We start from the raw sequence: 26,145 nt of genomic DNA on the forward strand, positions 1-26,145 counted from the left end.
ATGACTACATTTCTCTCTAGAGGGTTTTTAGAATGTGAAAGCTTCTTCCAGGGCACTATTTTTCACCTGTATTTTTAGGCTTTGGGGGATGGAGATGGGTTAAATTCACAACCCCTCAAAATCTTAAATGGAGTTCATTGGTACATCATCAAGGAGGCTAAGCTCCAAATTAGTTCACCATTTTGTTAAGGTCCTTCCCTGAAGTTTCCTAATGCTATTTATGAATTATTCCTAGATCCACTAAATTCAGTCCTTTAGCTCTTCATGATTTTATCAGACCCCCTCCACAAATAGAGATCGCAATCCCTTTCAACATAAGATCGTCTTTTAAATTGCTCTTGTTTCAAATCATCATCTTGGTGGCCAACTTTCTGATTGTGAATCTCTCTGAAATTTATCTAGGCTGATCCTTTGGCAGCAAAAATCTTCAATCCGTAGTAATTTGTATTCCACTAATATAGTCCTGTGGACTTTTGAGAAGACACTGGAGGAAGACTTTACTAGAGGTCTTGGCTTACTAACTAACTCGAACCATCATAGGCTACCATAGCCAATTTAAAATATAGTAACTAGTGGGGCAGCTGGGTAGTTCAGTGGATTGAGAGCCAGGCCTAGAGACGGGAGGTCCTAGGTTCAAATCTGGCCTCACACTTCCCAGTTGTGTGGGCAGCTGGCAAGTCACTTGACCCCCATTGCCTAGCCCTTACTACTCTTCTGCCTTGGAGCCAATACACAGTATTGACTCTAAGATGGAAGGTAAGGGTTTTTAAAAAAATAATAATAAAATAAAATATAGAAACTAGAATAATTAGAAGGATTCTTAATTATTAGAGTCATCAAATGTAAGAGCACAAAAAGGGCTTTCTAGAGTCCCTGGTCAGGTTTTTCTTTTTATTGAAGGGGAAACTAAGGAGCAGGGAGGTGTGGCATATCTATCGTATAGTTTGTTGTAAAGTTGGGATTAGAAAATGAATCCCCTAATTTTTTGTATCTTTTCTATTTACTTTTATCTTTTCTCCTTTGATGATGAGGTATGGTTCATCCATTGCCATAGCCATTTTTAAGTTAGCATGAGCACCTCATAACCTCTAAAGAAAAGATCTCTGAAGTCCAATCAGTGGTGATCTAAAATGGCACCAGACAATTGGTAGAAGTGCCTTGCCTCTATTTCCTGATCTCATTCTACCATTATGTCTCTTGGGCATGCTATCTCTCATTCTTGGGAGATGAGAATGGAAGCTCTTATCCACTCTTCTCTCCCATCTCCACCTAATAACATATTTTTCCTTATTCAAGGCTCAGCTTGTGCCACTTCAATAATAGTCCCAATTAGGTGTGATTTTTCCTCTCTTAAATTTTTTATGTGTATGGCTTTGTTTGACCTCCCTTTTACAGCCACAGTCATTTTCTTATTTGTAGTATAGTTATTTCTGTACATGCCCCATCCTTCTTACTAGATTTTAAGTTCTTTGAAGGCAAGGGATGTGCCATTTTATCTTTATATCTCCCAAGATTTTCATGTATGTGTGCCTATAGTATCTCTCAATTTAGAAGAAATTAAAAATGTTTGAATTGAAGTGACTCAAATTACTGCTGAAACAGACTCTGGCCAGAGAGGCTTAAAACGATGATTTAGAAAACAATAAGTAAACTGCAAAGTAACTACATGGTTATGTCTAACTTTGAAATAAAAAAGCTGCCTAATTTGTTTTGTACATAATAAGTAGTAATTGTGCTAGAAAAGGATTGCATTAGCCAATCAACATCCCTCCCCATTCCCTCCCCCCAAAGGATGATTATGACCATACAGTTTTATTCCAGAGAATACTTTCCATTCAGACAACATCCCTTAAATATTCTGCAGAGTTAAAGAATGAATAACAGCAGATGGAGAAAGAGATTAGAGGTAGAGGCAAGGGAGAAAAGCTACATTTTAGAGCTGAGTTCTGAAATGAATTGAGGATTGAATGGTGCTAGGAGAGTTAAAGGAAAAAGCTGTTCAGATAGATGGCTTGTCATGCAGAAGGGAAGACCCTTCTATTTACATGGTGCATCTGTGGCTGGAAAGTTGATATAAATCATATTTTTGCAAATTGAACAATTTTCCCACTGACTTATCTCCATTCCTGATGATTGATTTTCAATTGGTAGTGACTTCTAATGTTTTTAAGCCCTCCTCTTCCATAAAGCCTCGTAATTAAGGACCTATAATCAAACATTCATATCTACCTAGGGACCTACCTAATGGACTTGATAACCCTCTTGTAATGTGAACCAGAAAAATCACTCATATTTCCCACATTTTTTGAAGTTCATGTTTGTGAAAATTGAACTTATAAAAATCAGGACATTCTGACATGAGTCATGGGTGCTGAGAAAACCTGAGGTTCAGATTGAATAGTATTAAAAGAAAGAGATGTAGCAGACCTATAAATGTCACGGGGAATCTCTCAAAAACACCTGAAAACAAAGAGATTACTTTTGAGATAGATTGAGCAATGAAAGAACGGACCAGAAAAAAAATGGAACTCTACTATACTATGAATTCATAAATTTTTCCCATCATGTTTCTAACTTTAAGAAAGTTCGATTTTGTGTATCCAAGAGAAAATGAATGAATAAAAACCATGGTTAAAGTGTTTATCATGAGCCAGAGATTGTGCAAAGCACCAGAGAAAAGGCAACAAAAAAGGAAGACAGTTCTTGGCCACAAGAAAGTTGCATTATTTTGGGAGATGGGAATGGGAAAGGGAACATACATAAAAGAAATCTGTCCAAAGAGGGATGAGGGATGTTTTGGTTAAAGAAGTCACAGGAATGGTGAGTGGAATCATAAAGTGATCATTTGACACCTTCTCTTCAGGAAGGATACTATTGATTTCATTGTTGTTCCCAGAACAAGAGATGAAAGGAGGGAAAGGAGAGAGAAAAGAGGAGTGGCGTGTGAAAACATATATATTTATATAATGTGTATTTCATATATATGTGTGTATTATATAATATATAATTGGGTTGTATATATTTATCATATATTATATTTATATATAGTATGTTTATGTAATTTGTTATAAATATATTTACTATTTAACATATTAATGTATTATTTAATATATTTGTTGTTATCACATATTTTATATACACACACATATATACTATGCATAATGTAAAATGTGTTGGACCTAGGCTGGGTATATTCATTTATGTATGTGTATATATGTACATAGATATATACACATATAATGTATATTGTGTTCTACTATGTTGGATGTATGCATATATGTGTGCATATACACATACTTAGGTAGATTATATATCTAATAATATCCAGCCCAGTTTATCTCGTGTGTGTGTGTGTGTGTGTGTGTGTGTGTGTGTTTTAGGTAGAAGAGAAAGATAAGTCAGTACTAGTTTTTGTCAGCGGCCATATTTCTAGGGTATGATACATACAGCATCTTATTGCTTGCACAAAGTACTTCACAATGTCTGCCTATGTTCTTGCTAGAATTCACATTTTTCCAACCTTTTTTCAGTTCTGACTACATCAAGGAAAGAGAATCAATTACATGCTAATACATAATTAATAACTCCTAGTATTTTATTTTTAATGTATATTGATAGGTTTTAGTGTTATATCACCTATATTTCTCAATATGTCCCTCTTTCCTTTCTCAGAGAACCATCCATTTTAATAAAGAATAAACATGACTTTTAAAAAATCTTTTTTCTTTTTTTACTCAGTAAAACTTGCTAACATGTCAATCAAGTCTGGGGTTGTATGCAGTGTGTTTCACAACAGTAACGTCTTACCTCTACAGAGAAGGGAGGTGCATTTTTATGCCTTTTCTTTGGGGCCAAGCTTAGTGCATTTTAATCGTGCAACATTCTATTTCAATTACCTTGTTGTTATTGTGCCTTCTATTTATCATATAAAAAAGTACATTATTTTTTCAGGTTCTGTTTATTTCTTGTTGTGGAAGTTTATCTACATCTACACATGCTTCTCCATATGCCATATCATTGTATCTTATAGAGCAATAAGTAAGATGCTTATTTACCATAGTTTAGCTAGTCCTCAGTCGATGGGCCATCTACTTTCTTTCCATTTCTTTGCTTTGAGAATTATATGTATATACATATGTATTATATATCAATTATGCATTTTAGATAATTTTAAAAATTATATATGATTTTAAAACTCATTTAAAAATTGATCTCTCAATTTTTCCCCTCTGCCCCTTCCCCCACCCGCTGAGAAGAGCAAGCAACATGATATAAATTATACATGTGAAATCATGCAAAACATATTTCCACATTAACCATGTTAAGTATCCTCCGTCTGCACTCATCATTTCCCTCTCTGGGATGCAGACAGCATCTTTCTTCATGAGTCCTTTGGAATTGTCCTGGATCATTGCATTGATCACAGTAGCTAAGTCAACTGCTAGTAATTTAGAATGGAATATATGCTTTGAGTTGGTGTGCTGCCAGATTTTAGGAAATATTTGAACCCACTTCAGGATTTGCTTTGAATCTGTGAATCCAAGTTTCCTGTCTATCTGAAAGAGGAACAAAACAAACAAACAAACAGGAGCTGAGATAATTAGGGTTATGGAGAGGACAGAGTGAAGTCCCCAAAGACCATGTGATGAGGAAATCCCACTGTTTGGGTCTTGTGAAATCAGGAGAAAGTTATCTTGAACAAATTCCAGGCACATGGAGAAATAAACCAATTCAAACACACAGCTGCACCAAGAACAGTAGAAACACTAAAGTAAGCTTTTACATTGTTTATTGAATAAAAATATGAATAGTGTGGGAACAGAGGAACTCGAAGCTGATGGTCCAAGGAAAGTGAATACATCTACAACCCTACTTGCAGTGTCAAGATTTTGGAATCACTAGTTTGTCTCTTGCTGAGATATTGGACAGGCTATTTTGTGCTCTCCTGACCATCTAGATATTTTCCTGACTACCTAGCTTTTCTCCAAATAGCACTTTGACCTCTTGTTCACCAGGTAATAGATTCACAAGTAATAGATTTTCAAGTCTATTTGGAGACATCGTTGATCTTCTCTTCTTACCCACACAACTTCACAGAACATTTTTATTGACCTATATCTACCGGTCAGTTCTCTTACCCTCCTGGAATATCTCTGATCATTGACAACTACACCAGGTATTACCCTAAATGTGTGTATTTATTTGGGAGCTAAAGATTTCCCTAACTTAGTTTACTGGATAATGGAACAACAAGACTATAGTGACATCAATAGATTCAGAGAGAAAGGTAGATTGGGTCATATTGAGAGACAGTTACTGGGGTTAGAGACAAAAGCATGATTTTCTAAGCCTGCCACTTCTTTTGATCCTTTTGTGGGGATGTAAGGAATTGGGGGAGGCATTACAATACATCATAATCAATGTCTCAATACCATTCTTATTGGGGTCTTGACTTTAGTTCACTTTAAAATCTGTTCTTAGTCCAACCTTAAATAAAAAGCCTTTGGGGGAAAATGGAGTCCTAAATTCAGTCACTTTACTTACTCCCTTTTTGCTTTGCTCAAATGTACAATTAGGCAGGTAGGTGTCTAGTTATTACAGCACCTGGTATATATGAATATAGTGTATCCTCTAATATAGTACAAGATCTAAATTCAGGAAGAACTGAGTTGAAATCCTACTGCATCTATAAAATGGGGGCTAATAATATAAGATGAGGAAACTGAGGCAGAGAGGTTAAATAATTTGCCATGAATGAAACAACTAGCAAGTATTTGAGGTAGAGTATTTATAATAATCCAAAGAAATTATACTTATTATATACTTTACAGATTTTAAAGCACTGCATACATGCTAGTTACTATTAATATTATTATTATTAATGGGAATAAGCATTCCCACTAAAATTATTGCCTGTCCATTAGACATAGCATGTCATTAATGAGCTACCAAAATTACTGTGGGTAGAAAATAATTTCTTTGTGGGTACTTAAAAAGGTGTAATACCTTGTTAAATGTATTTGTGGTTGGACTCTGAATATATAATATATGGTCACCAGGGATTTAAATTTCTAAATTCCAAATGAATTACTAAAGTAAAATGAATTTATGGTAGTTTATTTACAATAGAGGGAAGATATTAAAGAATGAGAGAGAGAGAAAAAAAAACTCTGGCTTCCTTGGAGCCAGTTAGAGATTTCTAAGCCCCAGCCAGGGAAAGAGTGTCTCAAGAGGATGGGCCTTTCCTGGAGGCTTCACATGCCCAGAAAGGAGGGGTCACGTGTAAGTCAGCCTTTCATTCACTGAGGATGACTGTGTAAATGAAAAAAAGTTTGGGTGTCTATCTTCTGGTTGCTCCTCAAGTGTCTGTCTCCAGTCTCTCTTCAGAGTCCAACTCTGAGTCAGAGATCCTTCATCCAACTCAAAACTCTAATCAAATATCCAGCTCTTCTGGCCTTTTGTCTTCTTTTTAAAGAATCTTTTTCTCTTGTGTCACCTCCCCTAAACTTCACGTCTACCAATCACAGCAGATGCTTTTCTCCAGGACTGCCTACTCTTTAGTTCTTATCTTCTTTGGTTAGATTATATCTTTTTGGGATACTTAAGACCTTTTTTGGCAAGTTCACCTTTTGTAATTACTTAACACCCTTTTGTGGTTAAAATGGGTAGATTTACTTAAAATACTGAGTTATCACCTTTTTGTAGATTAAAATCTAAAAATAGACTGGATTAAAATTCTAGCTTCACTATAAAGGAAGAGCTAAGTACCTTTATTGTTACAATCAAGATATTACAATTTTATCTTTACAATAAAGGAAGAGCTAAGTATCTTCATGTTACAATCAGGAGATAGCTAAATCCAATCTTCATAACCTCAAGCTGTAAATTAAACTCCATTCCTACCTATAGAGCTGGGACCTCACTGGCTATTCCACAGTGACTTTCAGACTATAGCATCAGAGATAGAAAACCAGTCTGATGTACCTAGGTAAGAACCCCCACACCCCTCTCCAAAATCCATGGCTCTTTCCTGAATAATCAGATTTTGCTCTTGTGAGAAGTGACCAAGGACCCTGGTGTTCCACATATTGACCAGTAAGAGTTAAGAGGGTTGGATATATCAAGTCTGAGGATGGCTGCTTCAAAGACCCATCAGTGGCTTTCTCCTTTTTATTCCCCCTCCCTTTTTTGCTGTGGTCTGAATATCACTGTATCTGAGGGAAGGTCCAGTGGTCAGGGGGAGATCCAGCTGTATCCTTCCCTTCTGGAAGTTGAGACCTGAACATTTTCTTTCTTTTTTTTTTTACCCCATCCTCTTGTCTGCCTTTATAATTTTTTTTCATGTTGACCTCGTTTTAGGTTATAAACCTTACCTTATATGAATTATAGCTCTCCATGATAAAGACAGATAATTTTCCATATTAGTGACTTATTTGACTCTTTTCATGAAATTTCACATATGTTCCAAAACAGCTGTTATGGACTAGGCACTGGATTTAGTAAAAAGGAAAATATGTTAGTGTATGTCTGTCTCTCTGTCTCTCTGTCTCTCGTATACTTGAGAAAATTTGTGTGGAACAAATTTTATAGCATTTATTTGGTACTTAACATATGCCAGTCACTATGTAAAATCTATATAATTCTCATTCAGCCAATTAACACACACATTTATTTTTTTATTTATTTGTTTATTTAAAGTCCCAACCTTCTGCCTTAAAATCAATCCTGTGTATTTGTTCCAAAGCTGAAGAGTGGTAAGGTAATGTGATACATCTAGGAAGTGTTCGAGGTCATATTTGACCCCAGGACCTCCTCCTGTCTCTAGACCTGGCTCTCAATCCACTGAAACACCTGGATGCTCCTATCAATATGCATTTATTAAGTGCCTACCATGTGCTAAATTCTAGGAATATAAAGAAAAGCAAGAGATAGCTCCTGTATAATCCCTTGTATCAAAGGAGCTCACAATCTGTTGGGAAAAATAATATGAAAACAAGTATAGATTAACAAGATGTTTATGGGAGAAATCAGTTAGAGGAAAGATGCTGGCAGGAAGCAGGATCAGAAAAGACTTCTTTTGAAGATAGGATTTTAGCTGGCACTTGAAGGAAGCCGTGGAAGTTTAAAGATTGAGATGAGGAAGAAGGATTATCCTAGGCAACTAGGTATAGGTGGCAGGGAGATGGGAGTATCTTGTTGTGAAACTATGTGTGCATAGTGTGTGTGTGTGTGTGTGTGTGTGTGTGTGTGTGTGTGTGTGTCCATCCCATAGCATTTGTGGTTCTTTGTAAACTTTCACACAACTTATTCCTATCTTATTCCAATGTCCTGTGACTTAGAATTGTACAGCAGTTTTATGGGAGGTGTTTCATCATGTGTAGGGAGAAAGCCTGGCATAATATTGTGTCTTCTGGGCTCAAATAACCATGTAATTACTCTGTAATCATATAGTAATTAGCATGTACTATATGCATTTATTACATAATTACATTTCTGGAAGATTGCATGGCAATTATACTCTCATTCAGCATATCATTTTATATACTGTATAATGAACAAGTATGTAATTTGTTGCTTTTGATTTTATCACAGTTTCAGTTTACAAACCAGGAGTTGGCAACATCCTCCACTCTCCTCCCCCTGTTGGTCACATTGTGACACTAGTCCTATCATAGGACCTTTGTTTCTTTTGGGGGGGGGAGGTGGGGTGCGGAGGCCCAACATAGCTGGGAAGGATCTGACCCACTCAGTACATTGTAATTGCTTCGTCCTTCAATCCATCCCAACATGGTAACATGGCGACCTTGTTAAATCACCTTTGTTGCTAGTGTTATTACTAACACTTCTTTGTTATTAAGTTATTAATCTAGCAAAGAGAGAGGTTGATTTCATTTGTGAGTATTTGTAAAGAAAGAGCAAGAAGATACCAATTAAAATAAAATAGACACATAGAGAAAACCGAGAGGACAATTCATGGCAATATTTTTTTCTTTCTTCTTTCTTTTCCAGTGGAGACCATTTCAAAAGGAAATAACTGTCTGGATGCTGCCAAAGCCTGCAACCTCAATGACACGTGCAAGAAGTACCGATCGGCGTACATCACCCCTTGCACCACCAGCCTGACCAATGAAGTCTGCAACAGGAGAAAATGCCACAAGGCCCTCCGGCAGTTTTTTGACAAGGTTCCCCCCAAGCACAGTTACGGGATGCTCTTCTGCTCCTGCCAAGACATAGCGTGCACAGAGAGAAGACGGCAGACCATCGTGCCCCTGTGCTCTTATGAGGAGAAAGAGAAACCAAACTGTTTGAATTTGCAGGAGTCCTGCAAGACAAATTACATCTGCAGGTAAGAGAGGTGGCTGTGGGGTGATTAATGAGGTGGCCCAAAAAGCCTTTGGAGCTACCCAGATGGCTGAGGTTCAGTTTTCAGTATTTCCACAGGGATAGAGGACAGTCAAAATGAAGAAAAAACCCTAATACATCTTGCTATCTAATAAAATAGCCCAGCTATTTCTCTCGAAACCCTTTGCACTCACACGTTGAGAATTTCTGAAGCAACCAGGAACAAACAAACAGAGAGAACAGCACCAGGAGCAAAATTAGGAGGAAAGAAATGTTTTGTTTTGTTTTTTTCCCCTGGCTTTCCCGGATATCACTGTTTTTTTATAGGAATGTCTTGTTACCCGGAGAGTGGAGCAAGTGAAAGTGTTTTTGCACTTCCTCACTGATGCTATGGAAAGCTTTTCAAGCAACATTGACTATTTGTCAGTGGTCTCAAGCTAATAAATTAAGAACAAGGGTTTTTGACTGGACTTAGGGAAGAAGTTTTTAACACATATTCTATGTTCTGCTGGTCCCTACCTCACTGAGTGATAAGTATCTAAACTAAACCAATGGCGATCAAAGTCTCTCCATCTTTGGAGAATAGACAAGGTTCTTCCAGAAGGCTTCACGGAATACTTAGCCTAAGTTGGGGCATAGAGAGAATAAGCTGATACTTTTTTGCAATCACTTCCAACTTTAGGAAGCATGGTCAAAAGAACTTGGGTTCAAATTTTGGGTGATTTGTGGCAAATCACAAGTTCTCTAGGGTCTTGGGAATCTGCTTTTCTGGTTCTTAGTAGGTGAGAAGTCCATCATCTTACTTGCAACTTCCTTCCTCCAGTTCATTTCCTTTAGTACATGATGTTGGTCTATATATAAAATGAAATGAGGTTGGATGGTGGCAGTGATTTAAATGAAATCTAAAATCTTGTCTCTGGTAAATTCAATTTTCAGGCAAACTCATTATTATTCAGAAATTCTTTAGTATTTTAACTCTCTTTGAAAATTCCTCTAAAAATATCATTAGTATATTTTCTGGTCCTAGTGAGGAGAGTCAGTAAGCAAAGTCAAAGCTTTCTTTGGTGACTGAGTTGTTGTTGGCAATGGTGACCAATCTAAAGAGTGTCTCTATCTAAAGATACTATCTAAAAATAGTATCTAAAAATAGTGTACAAATAGGGTAGACATTGAAGGCCGAAATGATTGGGTAGAAGGTTTACTTGATCCCAGAGTGTAATATGCTGAGAGAATATGGGTATGGATGTGTATTAACTAAAGCTAATAAGAGATTTTGTTGCAATTTGTGTCCTCCTAAAATCAAAGTACAGAAAATTTTTGATAAATTGAGAATGTTACATTCTTCCTTCAAGATTTTCCTACAACTCTAAGCGATCACCCTAATGCAAATATTAAAAATATGGAAGTAGGAATCACACATGTAAAACCCAATGGAATTGCTTATTGGGAGAAGGAGGGAAGGGAAAGAACATGAATCATGTAAAACCATGGAAAAATATTCTAAATTGATTAATTAAATGAAATTTTTCAATAAAAAAAATTCCTACAGGGATAACTTCTAGACATTGGCTATATGGGGATTCATTTTACTTAACTAGCTCTGATGGACTTTAACTAAATAAAGTCTGTATATACTTTAGCTACATAATCCTCTCAGAATCCACACTGTTCAGGAGCATTATTTCTTCTATATTTAAAAAAGGAGATTTCATAAAGTAGGAAGGTAAACCATGTGGGAAAATTTCAAGTATTGCCTTGAGGAAAGGACAGCTATGTGAGAAAAAAAAAATCCTACCCTAGTTCCTAAAAATCTAAATATCCTAGGTCAGCAGAATCTACCCAGAGGAGAAGTATGGATGTTTTGCTAGCCTTGGAATTAAAAATAATGATGGATCTAACCCCAAGTGGCCCATGGAAGCAGAGACTCTTGGTCAATGTCAATTGACGAATCATAGATGAATAGTGACTAGAGGTACAACTGTTGGGACTATTGGAGATGAGGAAGGGAGTGAGATGTCTACAGGAACTAGGATCAGGAAAGTATTTGGAAAGTTGTCTGATGGGAATTGGACGGGAAACCTTCCTATGAACAACTTCCCATCCTAAACCTAGACTTTTCTATTCCTGTGACTGGGGATTATCTTGAGTGTTCCAGGTACCAAATCTCCTAGCCAGAGTGGTATTTGCCTCTTAATTTGAGCAACAAGGATAGGGCAGGATGGATTTGGAATTTTAAAGCCTTTCAAATAACCATTTATTAATGTGTGGCAGGTACTGTATGAAATAATGAGGTTATTAAGACCAAAAAAATAAAAATCACACACTTATGATCTATTAGATCATACATTCTATAATTTAAATTTTTACATTCAAATAGAACTTAGAAAGGAAATATGTGTACAATAATTACATGCAGAATAAATACTCAATAATAATAATACCAGCTAGTAGCATTTTAAGGTTTGTAAAGGGCTTTCCATGTGTCATCTCATTTGATAAGTTAATAGGAGGCTGAGGTTAGAGAGAACATGTCAGGAAAGGCCTCCTGTAGGAGCTAATTTTTGAGTTGAGCTTTGAAAGAAAGGATAAAAACTTTGAAGAAAACTGTAAGCAGCAGAGACAAAAAGAACATGTATTGAAGGGCTGGTAGTCAACCTATGCAAAGACAGAGAGAAGAGGTGAAATGTTATGAGTCCAAAGAGTCCTGTTTGGCTGGACTACAGAGTGTGTCAAAGGGATTTAAAAAGCTAGATGGATAAATTGGAGTCTGGTTCTGGAGGCCTTTATAGGTCAGAGTTTAGGATACCAGACAGAATTTGGGAGTCCCAGCCTTGTTTGGCTTCTCCAATAGAACTAAGTTACTCTTTTTGTGGATATGTTTCTCTTCCATGTTTTAATAAGAGCCTTGAGAACTTGGGGGTTCCTCCATCCTGACAGATTGCATTATGGTCCTTTTTTCACCCCCTAAATAAAACTCTTTTTTCTATCCTGGAGTTTGGGTTTTGGTTTGCTTCATCCATCAGTTTTGCAGGTATCACCTGTGTATTTAGTTAATCTGGGCTCCTGGACTCATTTCAGGACCTTTTTTTGCGTCTACCTCTGCTTGGGGCCCCATTATTCAGCATGGCAACGTCTTGGGTTATTACAAGTAATTTGCTATAAAACACTAAAGGGGAACATTCAGTGAAAGGAGGACATCAGTTATAGGACAGAGTTAATGGTTTTACAATCTCTAAAGAGTCTTGGGTTCTCTTCACTGGCATGAGCTTCAGGACATTTAATCTTCTCTACTTAGTTTCCTGCTGCCTGAGAAGACCTTGCTCGGCGCCTTAATCTGAAATCAGCTCTAGTCCTCTTTAATAGTCAGGCCTTCTTTTTCCAAACCTGTGGAGTCTGCTTCTCCTTTCCTTAGGATGGGGGGGGGGGCAGAAGAGAATGGGACAAAGTTCCAGTGTCTCCCACCCATCCATTGTCTTAGTCTTTCTTACCTGTAATAACCCACTTGCTGTAGTCTGGGAAGCCTCCCCATTTCCTCTGCTAAATTCCAAACAAAAAGGAAAAAAAAATGTTTTTCCTTTTCTGATTCCTAAAGCTATATCCCTGCTCTATCTATCAAGAGCTGTTCATTTTCTCCCCTCGCCTTGGGTTTGACTCCCCCCCCCCCCAAGCAAATTCTATAGGTCTCAGCTCTTTTTGACTTTAATGGGATAGTTAAAAATGATCTACCCATGCCATGTAGTTAGAAGCCATTGTGAATTTTATTCATTCCGAGCCCCTCTGAGCGTAGACCTCCCCACTCCTTTACTTCATGGTTTCTCATGTTGTGGCAAGGGTTATTAACCTAGAGTCTGCAAACTTGACTTTCTTTTAAAAAAATTAATAACTATTTCAATATAGTTAGTTTCCTTGGTAATCCTGTGCATGTAAAGACATTATTATGAGAAAGGTCCACAGCCTTCATTAGATTTCTCTGGGTGTCCATGAAAAAAATAGGTTAAGAACCCGTGGTTTAATGTAACTTATTTTCTAGTTTTAAATCTGGCAACCCTGTGAGTGAGCTTATCATTGGCTTCCCACTATTGGCCAAACTTCATGTACCTGACAGTAGTTTTTATCCTCTGTTAAAGGAAGAGTTATTTTCTCTCTCACCCTCACCCCTCCCTCAAGGAAGGGTAATGAGGCATTAGCCCTGCCAGAGAAATTCTTCTGGGAGATGAAACTTAAAGACTACACGATGTTATAGCAATTACTCTAACATATTTTGTGGTCAACACAGCATTATCAATATATCTGGGCCTCCCTCCCTAAGAGTGTGGCAGGATCATTCCACCTACTGTGCCCAAAGAAATTTCCTAACCCAGATTTATTCTTCAAAATAATGACATTCATTGTAGATGAAAACATAAGATTTATCCCTTGTTTATTTGGGTGTATGTTTGGGGGTTTGGGTTTTATGGGATCATTCACTTGTAAGAATGACTAATATTGAGATAAAATAAAGTAGAATAAATACCAAAATAGTGACATTCATTTATTCTTTAGTTAGATACTGTGTTAACATCATGGAATCAAGAGTAAAGTTCTTTTTTCTTAATACCAGACTTGATGCTTGACCCTTTCCCATTCTCTACCCATCATTTATCACAGAGATATGTTTATGGGAGTTTGATTGGGATGAGGGAGCCTTTAGAGGACTAGCTGCATTATAGATGCCTAATAGGAAATATTTATCTGTAACTTTTACTTGGGACATGACCACAGGCCCAGTGATAGAGGATATACTTCAAACTCTCTGTCCAGTAGAAAGGGAGGAATAAAGAGAAGATCCCATGTTAGCAGGAATTTTTTTTAATTATGATAAACATTTATTAAATGCCAGGTACAAATGCTAAATTCTGGGAATACAAAAAGAGGCAAAAGATAGCCCCTGCCCTGCAGGAGCTTACAATTTAATGGATTTTTAAGAATAGTAATTTTTATGGGAAAATCTCTGACAGACTATCAGACGCAGCAAGACAGGAATTCCAAGATCCAAGGAATTGGTCCAGATACTTCTCTGTAGGCATTATCATCTCTCTGTCTCATTTCATTTTCAGCATTGGATATAGTTCTGAAAATTTTCAAAGAGGCAGGCAGAGTTGGGATACCTGGATTTCAGGACTAGAAGGAAACTTGGGAGGTATCTATAAAACTGCTATTTTTTATTTAAAGCATCTCTTTGATCATCCCTCAACTTCGGAGACCACTTTAGTTTTCTGGGGCCTCATCAACGAGAGACTCTTGCAAGAGGGATAAATTTAACCATTACTGTTAGGTCCAGGAGGAGATTGGATAAGAATTCTAAAGAGGGGAAGATCACATGTTGGCGCTCTATTTGTGATCAATGCTTTAGACACAGATTGTACTTTTAACCCTACTATCTCATTCATCTATATCCTTGGGCAAAAGGTGAATAAATGGAAAGCAAAAGTACTCATTCCTCCCCTTCTACTGGACAGACAGTTTGAAGTACATCCTCTCTGACAGGGCAGGGCTCAGTAATATCAATTTGTCTGCTAAGGACAGTATTATTATTATCATTCGATGTCAGCCTCTTCCTGAATTTTTACAGTGGCACTTAAAATTTGAGCAGCATGCAGCTTGGGCTTTGGGATTCAGGGTTTGGGCTGGTGGTATCTTTTGGTCAGATTTCTGGCATCAAGACAGAAAACAGGACAGTTGGAAATCTTTCTCCATCCTCTAAGCCTGTTAGTGGTCTACTAAGTTAATTTGTCTCTCTTTGATTGATGGCTTTTACACCCCGTCTAAATGATTTCCTGGGAAGGTGAATTAGAGACCTCCTCTTGGCACTGCCCCCAGTGTCCTATAGCTTCGCCTCCACTGTCCTCCTGGAAAGTAGCTCGGACTTATTACTTCTGAATTAGTCCCTCTTTGTCAGCTGCAGTAAAATGTAACCTAAGCTGCTAGGTTGGTTAATGGTATTTTCTTTCTCTGGATTTCATTAATCTCTTCCTTAATTTTATGCTTTTTATTCCATCACTTCTCAATCCATCTTGGGGAGACGGCTGCTATTATGACTGCCCAGAGTAACAGCTGGCCCTAGCTGGGGACCAGTATGTTTGCAGGTTTCACATTACATCTCCTCTCCGTCTCACATCTCTCTGAGGCACTGCCAGGATGATTTAAAGATTTTTTAAAAACTATATCTCGAAGGGGAAGAGATGATGAGGGAGGAAATCATTGCTAAAAACCATATTCTTAGAAAGCTTGGAGTTTCGAATGTTCTATCCAGCGTTCTCCACCAGTCACTATCAAAGCTCTTCTCATAAATTTCTCTGTATCTCGTGGTTTTTCTCTGTTACATCCAGACTGTTTTTCCTCTGAGAGCTGACAGCAACTCAATGCAAAACCGGGGGTTTTTTTTTTCCTGCCTTGAGAATTAAAACAGATGAGAAGCTTTTGGTTTTGAGTTCCAGTCCTCTTGGGTTGTGGAGACCTAATAAAGAACCTTTTCTGCTTGGAGTTGTTTGAAGGAAAAGCAAACTGCATAGCCTTAATAGAAGGGTAGGAATTGAATTTAAAAGGCTCTCTTACCCCTAAGCTGTGTTCCCTTCTGTCATTCTTTTACTTCCCATGATTCCATCCTTATAGGATGTCAGACTTGGTCTCTAATTAAAGGAAGCTACCTTATTCCTGATGCGTTTTTCTCTTCATGAAAATTTTAAAATGATATTTCCACCTCTTTCCCTCCAGGCCTTTCTTTCAGTGTGCTATAGATCATTCAGGCATCGGAGCCAAAGGAACCTCAGAGATGTCTTCCACAAATTAGTGGTCGATAAACAATTATTAAGCACTTGCTGAATTGAATATTTTTGGTGCTGACCTTCTTCCCATTTTTAGAGGACAAAACAGGGGCCCAGAGAGAAGCAAAGTGACTTGCCCTAGTCAATAGTCAGTTAATAGTCAGTAAACACAGAATAAGCACCTTCTATGTGCCAGGCACTGTATTTAACTCTGGGGATGCAAAAAGAGGCGAAAAATACTCTTGCCCTCAAAGAGCTTACAACTAATGGAGAAGAGAACAAGCAAAGAATGATGTACAAACAGGTTATTTACAGAATAAATGGGGGAATAATTAAAAAGAAAAGTGAAAAGGAAAGGTTTCTTGTAGAAGTTGGGATTTTAGGACTGAAAGGAAGCTAGTAGGGAGAGTTGAGGAGAGGGGATCCCTATAGGTCCAGGGGAGATCCAGAGAAAATATCCAGAACTGAGATATGGAGTATCCTGTTTGAGAAATAGGAAAGAGGCCGGTGTCACTTGGGCCAGACAGTGTGTCAATGTCAAAACCAGGAGAACAAGGCATCTTAACTCTGACTAGTGGCTCTTTCCCCACCAAAGCAGCCTGGAATACTTGGAGAAGGGTTTTGAGAAATGAGGTATATTTCTTTTGTAAGAGCCGAACCATTTGGAGTTATTAGGGAACCACTTTCAGAGACTTGCTAGTAAATTACTCCTTCAGTGACCCGAAGGCCTAAAAGTGTTAAGACACCGTTAAAGGGTCTGCATTTTAATCATAGATTCATTCCACTCTACCCTGTGAACTGTGGGCACTGAGGAATCAAGTGTATTCTCTACTAGCCCATGCAATTTCACAGGCTAAAACAATGATGAAAAGAACTACTAGATAGAAAAGAGGATAGCTGTATCGCCAAATCTCTACTTGTCTGAACATGCAGCAAACACAAGAGAAAACAGCTCAGAAGATAATTAATGCTTAAAACTAGATGGGTAGATTAATTTGGCAGTTAATTTTATTTTACACTGATTCATTCACAAATGGAAATCAGCAATTAGACAATGCAAACTTTTGAACCATGGAAGGAGAGGTTCAGGAATATGAGGAAATACAAGTAAAACATTTTCCACTTCATTTGAGCAGTTTTTATTTCAAAAGGATTACAAGGGTATCTTTAGAAATGCAATCAGTGCGCCGAATGGCTCCTTTTAAAGGCCACCTATGTGCCACATTGGCTGTTACTGAGGCTCCCTGTTGACAACCTGCTCGACTCCCGTATGTAGTTTGTTCATCAAGGCAGCACCAGAAGGAAAGAGAGAAAGGGAGAGGGAGTGAGGTCGGTGACAACTACAGCTGCTCCCTTCCCTCTGATTGCCACAAATGGTAAGAGAGAGTCTTCACGTTGGATGAGGCATTTTGGAAAGGGTGCCGCCATACTGGCTGAAACTCTTTGATATGTGGCCCTGGGGTGCTATCTAAGCACTTGTCAGAAGCTCCCATCCTCTCTGTTTTTGTGGTAGTCTGAACTGTGAATCAAATGTGAGCCATTTACCAAGCACACTATCTTGTCGTCTTGTATCTCTTTCTTTATCTTTTCTTCTGGCAAGAGAGGGATGGGAGGCCATTTGTCTCTGGCTGCTGGAAGCCCAAAGCTAAAGCGATAGGGCTGTGACTTGCTATATCATGTTTTCTCAGGGCTTACAGCCTTCCCCTACACTAAGATTACCCTGGGACAGATTTCCTACTTCATCTTTCACACCCATTCTCTCACTTGCATATAGTCTCACTAATCTCATTTCTCACCACTCTGGGCTCTAAGACAGAAGGATGTTAAAGATTTATTCTTTACTTCATTTGCATCTGCTGCAGGGCTATTTGGTCGATGCAGACAGATGAAGTCTGGTGAGAGTTTCTTACCTCTTTTGTCTAAAAAAAAAAAAAAACAAACCCTCAAAAAAGAGTATATTAACCCCTCTTCAAATTGACCATATTATCTTGAGGGGAGATCATATCAAATTATATTAGTAATCTTTTCTTCCTCCTCCTCTCCTCTCCTCTCCTCTCCTCTCCTCTCCTCTCCTCTCCTCTCCTCTCCTCTCCCTCTCCCTCTCCCTCTCCCTCTCCCTCTCCCTCTCCCTCTCCCTCTCCCTCTCCCTCTCCCTCTCCCTCTCCCTCTCCCTCTCCCTCTCCCTCTCCCTCTCCCTCTCTCTCTCTCTCTCTCTCCCTCTCCCTCTCCCTCTCCCTCTCCCTCTCCCTCTCCCTCTCTTCTTCCCCTTTCCCCCTTCACTTCTTCCTTTCCCTCCCTTTCCTTCTTTTTCCATTTCCCATTTCCATTCCCTTTCCCTTCCCTTCTCTTCCCTTCCCATCAATTATATGTAATAAATTTCCACATGTTTCCCACAGTTATATGATCCAAATTGTCTCCCTTCTTCCTTCTCTTCCCCCTCGTGGAGCTGACAAGCAATTCAGTCTGACTTATACATATATTATCGCGCAGAACATATTTTCATATTGTTCGTTTTTATAAATGACTTAGTCTTATAAAACCCAAACCCCCAAACGGATACCCAAATGAACTAAAGTGAAAAACTGTTTGCTTTCATCTGCATTCTGACTCCCACAGTTCTTTCTCTGAAGGTGGAGAGCATTCTTTGTCCTAAGTCCCTCAGAATGGTCCTGGATCGTCATATTGCCCAGAGTAGCTAAGTCTGTTGCATTTGATCATTCCACAATGTTGCTGTGACGGTGTACAATGTTTTTGTGGAGTAATTATTTCTTGATTGCCTTCAGTGTTCAAGGAATGGTTAGTATCATGAAGGAGAAGGGAGAAGTAAAATTCCTTTACTTCAAAGGAGACAGATAGGAGCCCTCTTACAGATGACCTCTTGCTTTGTAAATAAGAGGGCAGGCTTCTGTATTTTAAATATTACTCAGCTTATAAATATAAGAGTTATACAATAACAGCTTTTCATATAGTAATATAAAGTTTTGAAAGTGCTTTATAATGGCATCATCTTATCTTCTCAATGGCCCCATGAGATAGATGCTATTATTATCTCCATTTTATAGATGAGAAAATTGAGGCAGAGAGGGTAAGGTCCCCAGGGTCACACGGGTGGTATGATTTGAACTCATCCTCCTGACTTCAGGTCCAGGTGTTTTAAAGTTCTGCATCACTTAGCTGCCTCTTTGAAACATGAGACCTTGAAGGGACTTGAGATATTATCTAGTTCAACTTCATTGAACTAAGGGAGAAATTGAGCTGCAGAGAAGGAGGGATTTGCCTCAGGTCACACAGTTATTCATTGGTCAGGATGTTGTAAATTTCCCTGTGGCTATATTCCTAGAGCCCCATGTGCCCTGGAGATAATAGAGATGAGCTAGGGAACACCAGAATGGCATGGAATGGAAATAATCTGACTTCCAACACCTGGAGGCTGCCATTATGATTCAGCATTCTCTTGCAGGAGGTGCTCCATTTTCCTCTCCACTTTCACCCATTTCCCAGATATTTAAGCACAGAGACAGGAGTACTTGTTCCCTATAAATCAGTGACAGAGTTGGGAAAAGCAGAGTTCAAAATTTTACTTTTGATCCATTTTCATTATCATCAAGTTTCTTGGCACCAATTGGATTTTTATTTGTACTTCTGGGAAGAGACTGCTGATGTTACAGTCTTTAATATAAGGCAGAGAAAGTGATGCCTTTCATCCCTGACACTATTTCTATTGGTTTAGTCAAAGCAGGATTCACATTTAGATCTGATTAACTGAGGTTACAGTTACCATATATGCCTTTCTTGCTCAGAGATGCATTGATAATCAGCTGGACATATTAGGTAGATATTATGGGGAACCTGAAGAAATTTTCAAGTCAGACTTGGGGGGGGGTCATAAACAAGCCTGGAAAATGAATAATCATTTCCTCCATGGAATAGAAAGAGTGAATAAAAGATTAAAAATATTAGTTCTGGTATTGAAATTCTTAGGAGTTTAAGATAATGAAAAAAGTATTGAATTTGGAGTTGGAAAAATCTATATTCTAACATTTACTTTGTCACTGATAAATGATGAACTTGGAGAAGTCAATTCAATTTATCTACTATTTGTTGAGGAACTATTTTGTGCCAGGCACCATACTAGGTGCTAGAAATATATGACAAAAATGAACCAGCCCTTGCCTTCCAGGAACTTCTATTCTGGCATAGCTAAGTATACTTTAAGAAAAATAAACTAATTTTGGGAGGCATGTTTGAAAAGTAAATAATGAGGGAATAAGGAGGAAAAATCTCTTATAGGAGGTATACTGTATATTATATATATGTATATGTATATGTATGTATATGTATATGTATAGTTGACCTTTCTAGGCAGGTAGATAGACGTACATTTTAGCATGGGAGATAATCTGTGCAAAGGTAAGGAGAACAGGAGGAAATGGAATGTATAGATGGGAAACAAGAAGTCCTGGCTGGAATATAAAATGTGAGAGAGGAAGTCAATCATATAAGATACGTTGGAGTCATATTCCAAAAGACTTTAAATGCCAGTGTTTGTGTTTTTCCTCCAGGGTCCATAGGAAACTTTTGTAACTTCTTGAGCAGTGGAGTGCAGTGGTCAGACCTATGCTAAAGGCATATACATTTGGTCCCCGTGTAGAAACTGGATTAGAGAAAGGTGAAAGCATCTAGAGGCTCCAGGACCAATTATGAGGCTATTCTAATAGTCAAAGTGAGAGTGGCTGAGGGGCATGAATTAGGATGGTTGTGGTATGAGTAGAGAGAAGAGGACAGATGTCAGAAATTTAATCAAGAAAGGATCCATAAGTCTTAGCAATTCGTTAATGCTGGTGCATAAGAGAGATGGGTTGAGGATAATATGAAGGAAGGAGGGTCAGGGAGGAAGAAGGAAGAAAGAAAGGGAGAGAGGGAAAGAGGGAGAAAGGAAGAAGAATGGGAGGGAAGGAAAGAGGGGAAAAGTGGAAGGAAGGAAGATTGAGAGGGAAGGAAAGAGGGAGAAAGTAGAAGGAAGGAAGGGAAAATGGGAGGGAGGGAAAGAGGGAGAAAGTGGAAGGAAGGAAGGAAAGGAATAAGGAAGTTTAATAAACATTTCTTTCCTTCCTCTTCTCCCAATACCGTAAGAACTCCACTGAATCCGCATTCTATAAATATAGAGAGAGGGTTACAAAACCCATGATTTCATTGGTATAGAGAATTCCCAGGTGAGGAAACTATAATTGTAGTTTGACATTTTCTTCGAAATTTATAGTCTAAGAAGGAGGAGTTCCTAGAGGAATCAAGGTTAAATGACTTGTCCAAAGCCACCTAGTCATTCTATGTCAGGAGTACAACTCTGCTTCTTCACAGCTTTAAAACCAGCTTTATCCACTGTGATGTATTGCCTTATATATGAAATAAATTATGTTTTGTGTCTTCTAATTCTCAGTCTAAAGATTTCTCTAGAAAGAAAAATAGGGACTGAGTCAGTTCTTTTTAAATTATATGAACACAACTAAAACATTCTGTTATATTTCCATTTTTAGCTTTTATATCAAACATTCACGGGGACACATTTGGTTCTAGCCAAAGCAGAGTAATTTCCTTGGTTTCCTGAACATGACTCTTCTCTGTGCCTCAGTAACAAAATAACATGATTTTCTTTAAAAAATGAGTTTCCAAAAGTAGTGGGTACCTTGCTATAGATGATTGCTATTTAATATATAAATATAAAACACTAAAACACCTGAGTTATGTGTATTTCTGGCTGACTTCCCTTTTTGTATCTACTGCACATGTGATAGAGAATTCAGTGTTCATATGATGACTTTCTATATTCCCAAGAGTTGATTCCAGCCATAAAGGGAAATATCCCTGCAGCATATTCTCAGACTTTGGATTCCTTCACTGTTACACGAGCCTCTGTCCTATCTGCAAACAATCAGCACTTTATACTTGGCAGGGTCGAGAAAGGGGGGATTTTGTTGATTTTTCCCTTTACTGATCTGGGTTGGCCTTTCATCAGGTTCCCCAAAGAGGTGAGGTGGGGGAGGGGTGGTCATGACCCTCAGTTCTGGAAGATTTTAGCCAAAATGGTATAATTTCCAATGGAAATGGTTTTGGGCACAGATCCAGTGACAAATAGTTGTCTGTTGTATGAAGTCCAGTCTTGCTAAGTGTAGAGTCTCAATGGAGGAAGACTGGTCATCATATGTGGCTAGTTTTTTAAAACAAAATATGAGGTCCCTAAGTGAAGCGATGGCTAGAACACTAAATCTAGAGTCAGGAAGACCTCAGTTCAGAGTCAGCCTCAGAATCTTAACAGCTGTATAACTCTGAGCAAGTCACTTAATCTCTGCCTGCTTTAGTTTCCTCATCTGTGAAATGGGGATAATAAAAGCACCTCCCCCTCCCCAGCCCCAAATTGTTATAGGCTGAAAACAAGGTAATATTTTAAAACGTTAATTATTTAATCTATTAATAATTAATAATAACATATCAGTATAATTAATTAAACAATTTTAATATTTGGAAACCATGAAATATTATAGATTTATTCTTGCTATATACTATCTATAAATAAAATCTCTAGGTCACAAAGTTAGGGAGTGCTACAGCTTTAAGATCATATGTAGCTCTAAGAAGTCCTCATTCTGGAGGGTTATGTTATCAAGAGAAACTTAATGGACAGAAAAGTCCATGAAAGGTTGCCTCAGTCTGAATAAAGGCATGACTCTCTATATGAATACAGACACGGAATAGCTATACTGGCTATAATTGTAATCATCAGCATCATGATCTTTGTAAAAGCCACTCTTGAAGACTATATTTATTAAAGTGTGAAAGTGACAATCATGAGCATTCTTGGAAAGAAGACTCAATCCATCACATATCCAATATTTCAAAATATGGAAGATACCAAGAGTTGGTAGCAGCCAACTTTGAGAGCCCATTGTGAAACATTTAGATAATTTTTCCTCCTTTCCTAGGATTTTTATTTTTAACAAAAAAAAATTATTTTTAATGAACAGTTTTTAATTATTTTTAACAAATTTAACATTTTAGCAATTATTATTGTTATTAATTATTATTATTTTTAACAATCCATCAGGCAGGCAGGTAGTCCACTAGCATTTATTAAAAACACCTACTATGTGTCTGGCAGTGTGCTAGAAAGATAACTTTCAAAGCAATTATTTCTTGAGTGTCAACAGCCCTAGTGAAAGGAATGGCAAAGGAAAAATGATGAATTTGATAAAATACTATTTGGGTATCATCTGTGGATCACATAAATCTATACGCTGTTCCGGGATTACCAACAACCAAGAGGACTCTGGCCATCCTGTTCTCTTGTATCGCACAGGCAATAACTTGACTCCCAAAACAGATTAGTATAAAAGTACATCGAAAGGGCATGGCATTCAGTTTTCTCAGTCCCCCACCACTGGTGTGGTCATTGTGCCAAGACACTGAATACACCTTAGGCCCCCCCTCTTTAGGTATAATAATTCCAAAACAATTCCATGTCAATTTTGAATCATTGCTTTCTTAAAAATATAATCTTCTTATTTATATTTAGTTTTGTATGTAAATAAATATTTTATAAAATATATTGTATATTATTTATACATTATATATTATAAAATATAAAAATTTATAATTTTATCAAGAAATAAATTAATAAAGAATTTGTAAATTCTTTAAAGTGATGACTATTTTTCATTTTTGCATTCCCTAATATTTAACATGGGGCCCAAAATGAAGTAGGCACTTAATACATACTTGTCAAAATAAATTAAAAGGAGATACTTCATATTTTATTTTAAAATACTTAATTCATCAGCAAAGTATTTACCAAGGAAGGCATTTAACTTTTCCTTCCAGTTAGGAGAGGAGAAAAGAGAGAAGTGAGGAATCTAGACTTAGGAGAAATGAAAGAAGGGGAAAATCCATTTTTGGATGGAGTCATAGCCCTTGCCTGGACCCGGAGGAAACTTTTTGTGGACTTGCTGGCTGACACCAGCTGTTCAGCTTGATTCCCTTGCTATCAGAGCCCCTTAGAATGAGGATTTGTTAGCCCTACATATGGTCTTGTAGCTGCAGTTCTCCCTAGCTTTGTGACCCAGAGAGATTTTATTACTTATTTTTCCCCTCCCCACATCATTAATATTGCTATAGGTAACATTCATATTCAAGGAGGAGAGAGGCCTGTCTCTGCACTTAATTATTTCCTATTGACTTCTGGCAAAACCTGTCTGGGGAAGAGTTGGAAGCCTGGAGCGCTGTAGCACCTGCTGTTGCTACAGCTGACTAGCCCATTGATTACCTCTTCTCACCAAGGTGGTTTGTCCAAGAAAATGTGCTCTTCCCCTACTCGGATGCTGAGAGGTCAGAGGCGCCCCCTCTCCTGTTACAGAAGCCAGCGCCAGGTCTCATTTCACCTGAGCTAATATCGGAGCAATGAAGCATGGAACCCGACTCTAGAAAGGGCAGCCAATGAGTGTAGAACATTTAAAGTGCTAATGGCATCTTGCCCACTCCACCACCCATAGTGCCCTAAAGTAAATGATTTCCAAGTCCACTTGCTGCTTACATGCTGAACTTGGTGCCTGGGAATTTTCAGTGTAATTCCAAACGCTATTAATTATGCCAAAAACTGAATGTGCATCCAAGAAAAACTGCCCTGCAATGGACAGGAGCACAAAGAATTCTCAGGATGGGATCATGGAAAGAACATAGGCAAAGGGGACAGGAGATAGGAGCTCATCCACCAACCCACACATGGAAAAAAGGATCCCTTATATAACAAATCAGACAAGTGGTCATCCAGCTTTTGCTTAATGATCTCCAGAAGCCCACCAGCCCATTACTCTTTCCAATAAATAGCTTACATTAAGGTTAAATCTGCTTAGTTCCAACAAACATCTCCTATTCCTAGTTTTGCTCTCAGGGGCTAAAGCAAGTTTTATTCTTTTTCCCTTTGACAACTTTTCATATACTTGAATAGATAAATCTCTCCTCTTCTCTTTTCTAAGCTAAACATACTCTGTTCTTTCCATTCATCCTTATATGGTACAATCTAGAGGTCCCTCATCATCTTGGCAGCCCCTGCTTGAAATCCTTCTTCTGTCACTGAGACTTCCCCTGAAAATTGATAGTTTTGAATTGAATGGTCTGTGGAGAACTTTTTTACTATAAATCTATTCTCTCATGACTTTTTGTTCTATAACTTACCTAAATTTGTCCTCTGGAACTGAATATAGCATTTTATTCTATGTATGATGTGATCAGACCAGTGACAGTGGGATCTCCCTGGTGTAAAAGAATTAGATTTTTGTCCTGGTTCTACTCTTGGGCATCCCTTATCCCTGAGCCTCAGTTTACTCACCTAAAAATGAGAGGTGATATTTAAGGTCCATTCTAACTCTTAATTTTTAAAAATTATTTTTAATTTTTTAAAATAATAAGCACTTTATTTTTAAATTTAAAAATATTGAATGCATTCTTAAACTAGTAACATGATTGAACAGGAGTTAAAACATGAGCTATCACGGTCACAGGGCATAGCCTTCCTTTTGTCTTCCAAATTATTCTTTTCCTTCTTAAAAAAAAGGACATAGTTCATACATTTTTAGAAGTGAGGGATGACAAATAGGTCTATGTATACATGTCTGCCATCTTCTTCCCTCCTCCACCTTTGGCCCAATTTAAAAAGTGTTTTTTTTTTCTCCATTTATTTTTTTAAGACTTTAAAAAGTATTCCTAAAAGTTGTGGGTGGTTTTGTGGTCAAATTCTTATTGCTTACCATTTATTAAACACCCACAGCACTGTAGACACTGAGCAGAACATTGCATTAAAACACACGAAAAACTGGAGAATAGAGATGTCAGCATGATCATATCCACATTGCTTAGTTCTATAAACTGCTGCCATCTCAGTCTTGGTGCTTTTAGGTGGAAGAAAAAGAAATGATGCTTTTGAGTCAAAAGGTTTAAAATCCAAGAGACATGA

The 26,145-nt window shown here is 37.8% G+C and overlaps 1 protein-coding gene across 6 annotated transcripts in view; it reads left to right on the forward strand.

Annotated features, from left to right (window-relative positions):
* GFRA1 (GDNF family receptor alpha 1) overlaps nucleotides 1-26,145 on the forward strand; it is a 301,901-nt gene that overhangs the window by 183,365 nt on the left and 92,391 nt on the right. For all 6 annotated transcript variants that reach the window (XM_056803691.1, XM_056803694.1, XM_056803693.1 and 3 more), the window contains one exon: nucleotides 9,010-9,346. In XM_056803691.1, coding sequence (XP_056659669.1) covers nucleotides 9,010-9,346 — 337 coding nt within the window. The remainder of the gene's footprint in view (nucleotides 1-9,009; nucleotides 9,347-26,145) is intronic.

The sequence above is a fragment of the Monodelphis domestica genome, chromosome 1 (assembly GCF_027887165.1).
Source record: "Monodelphis domestica isolate mMonDom1 chromosome 1, mMonDom1.pri, whole genome shotgun sequence".
Lineage (NCBI taxonomy): Eukaryota > Metazoa > Chordata > Mammalia > Didelphimorphia > Didelphidae > Monodelphis > Monodelphis domestica.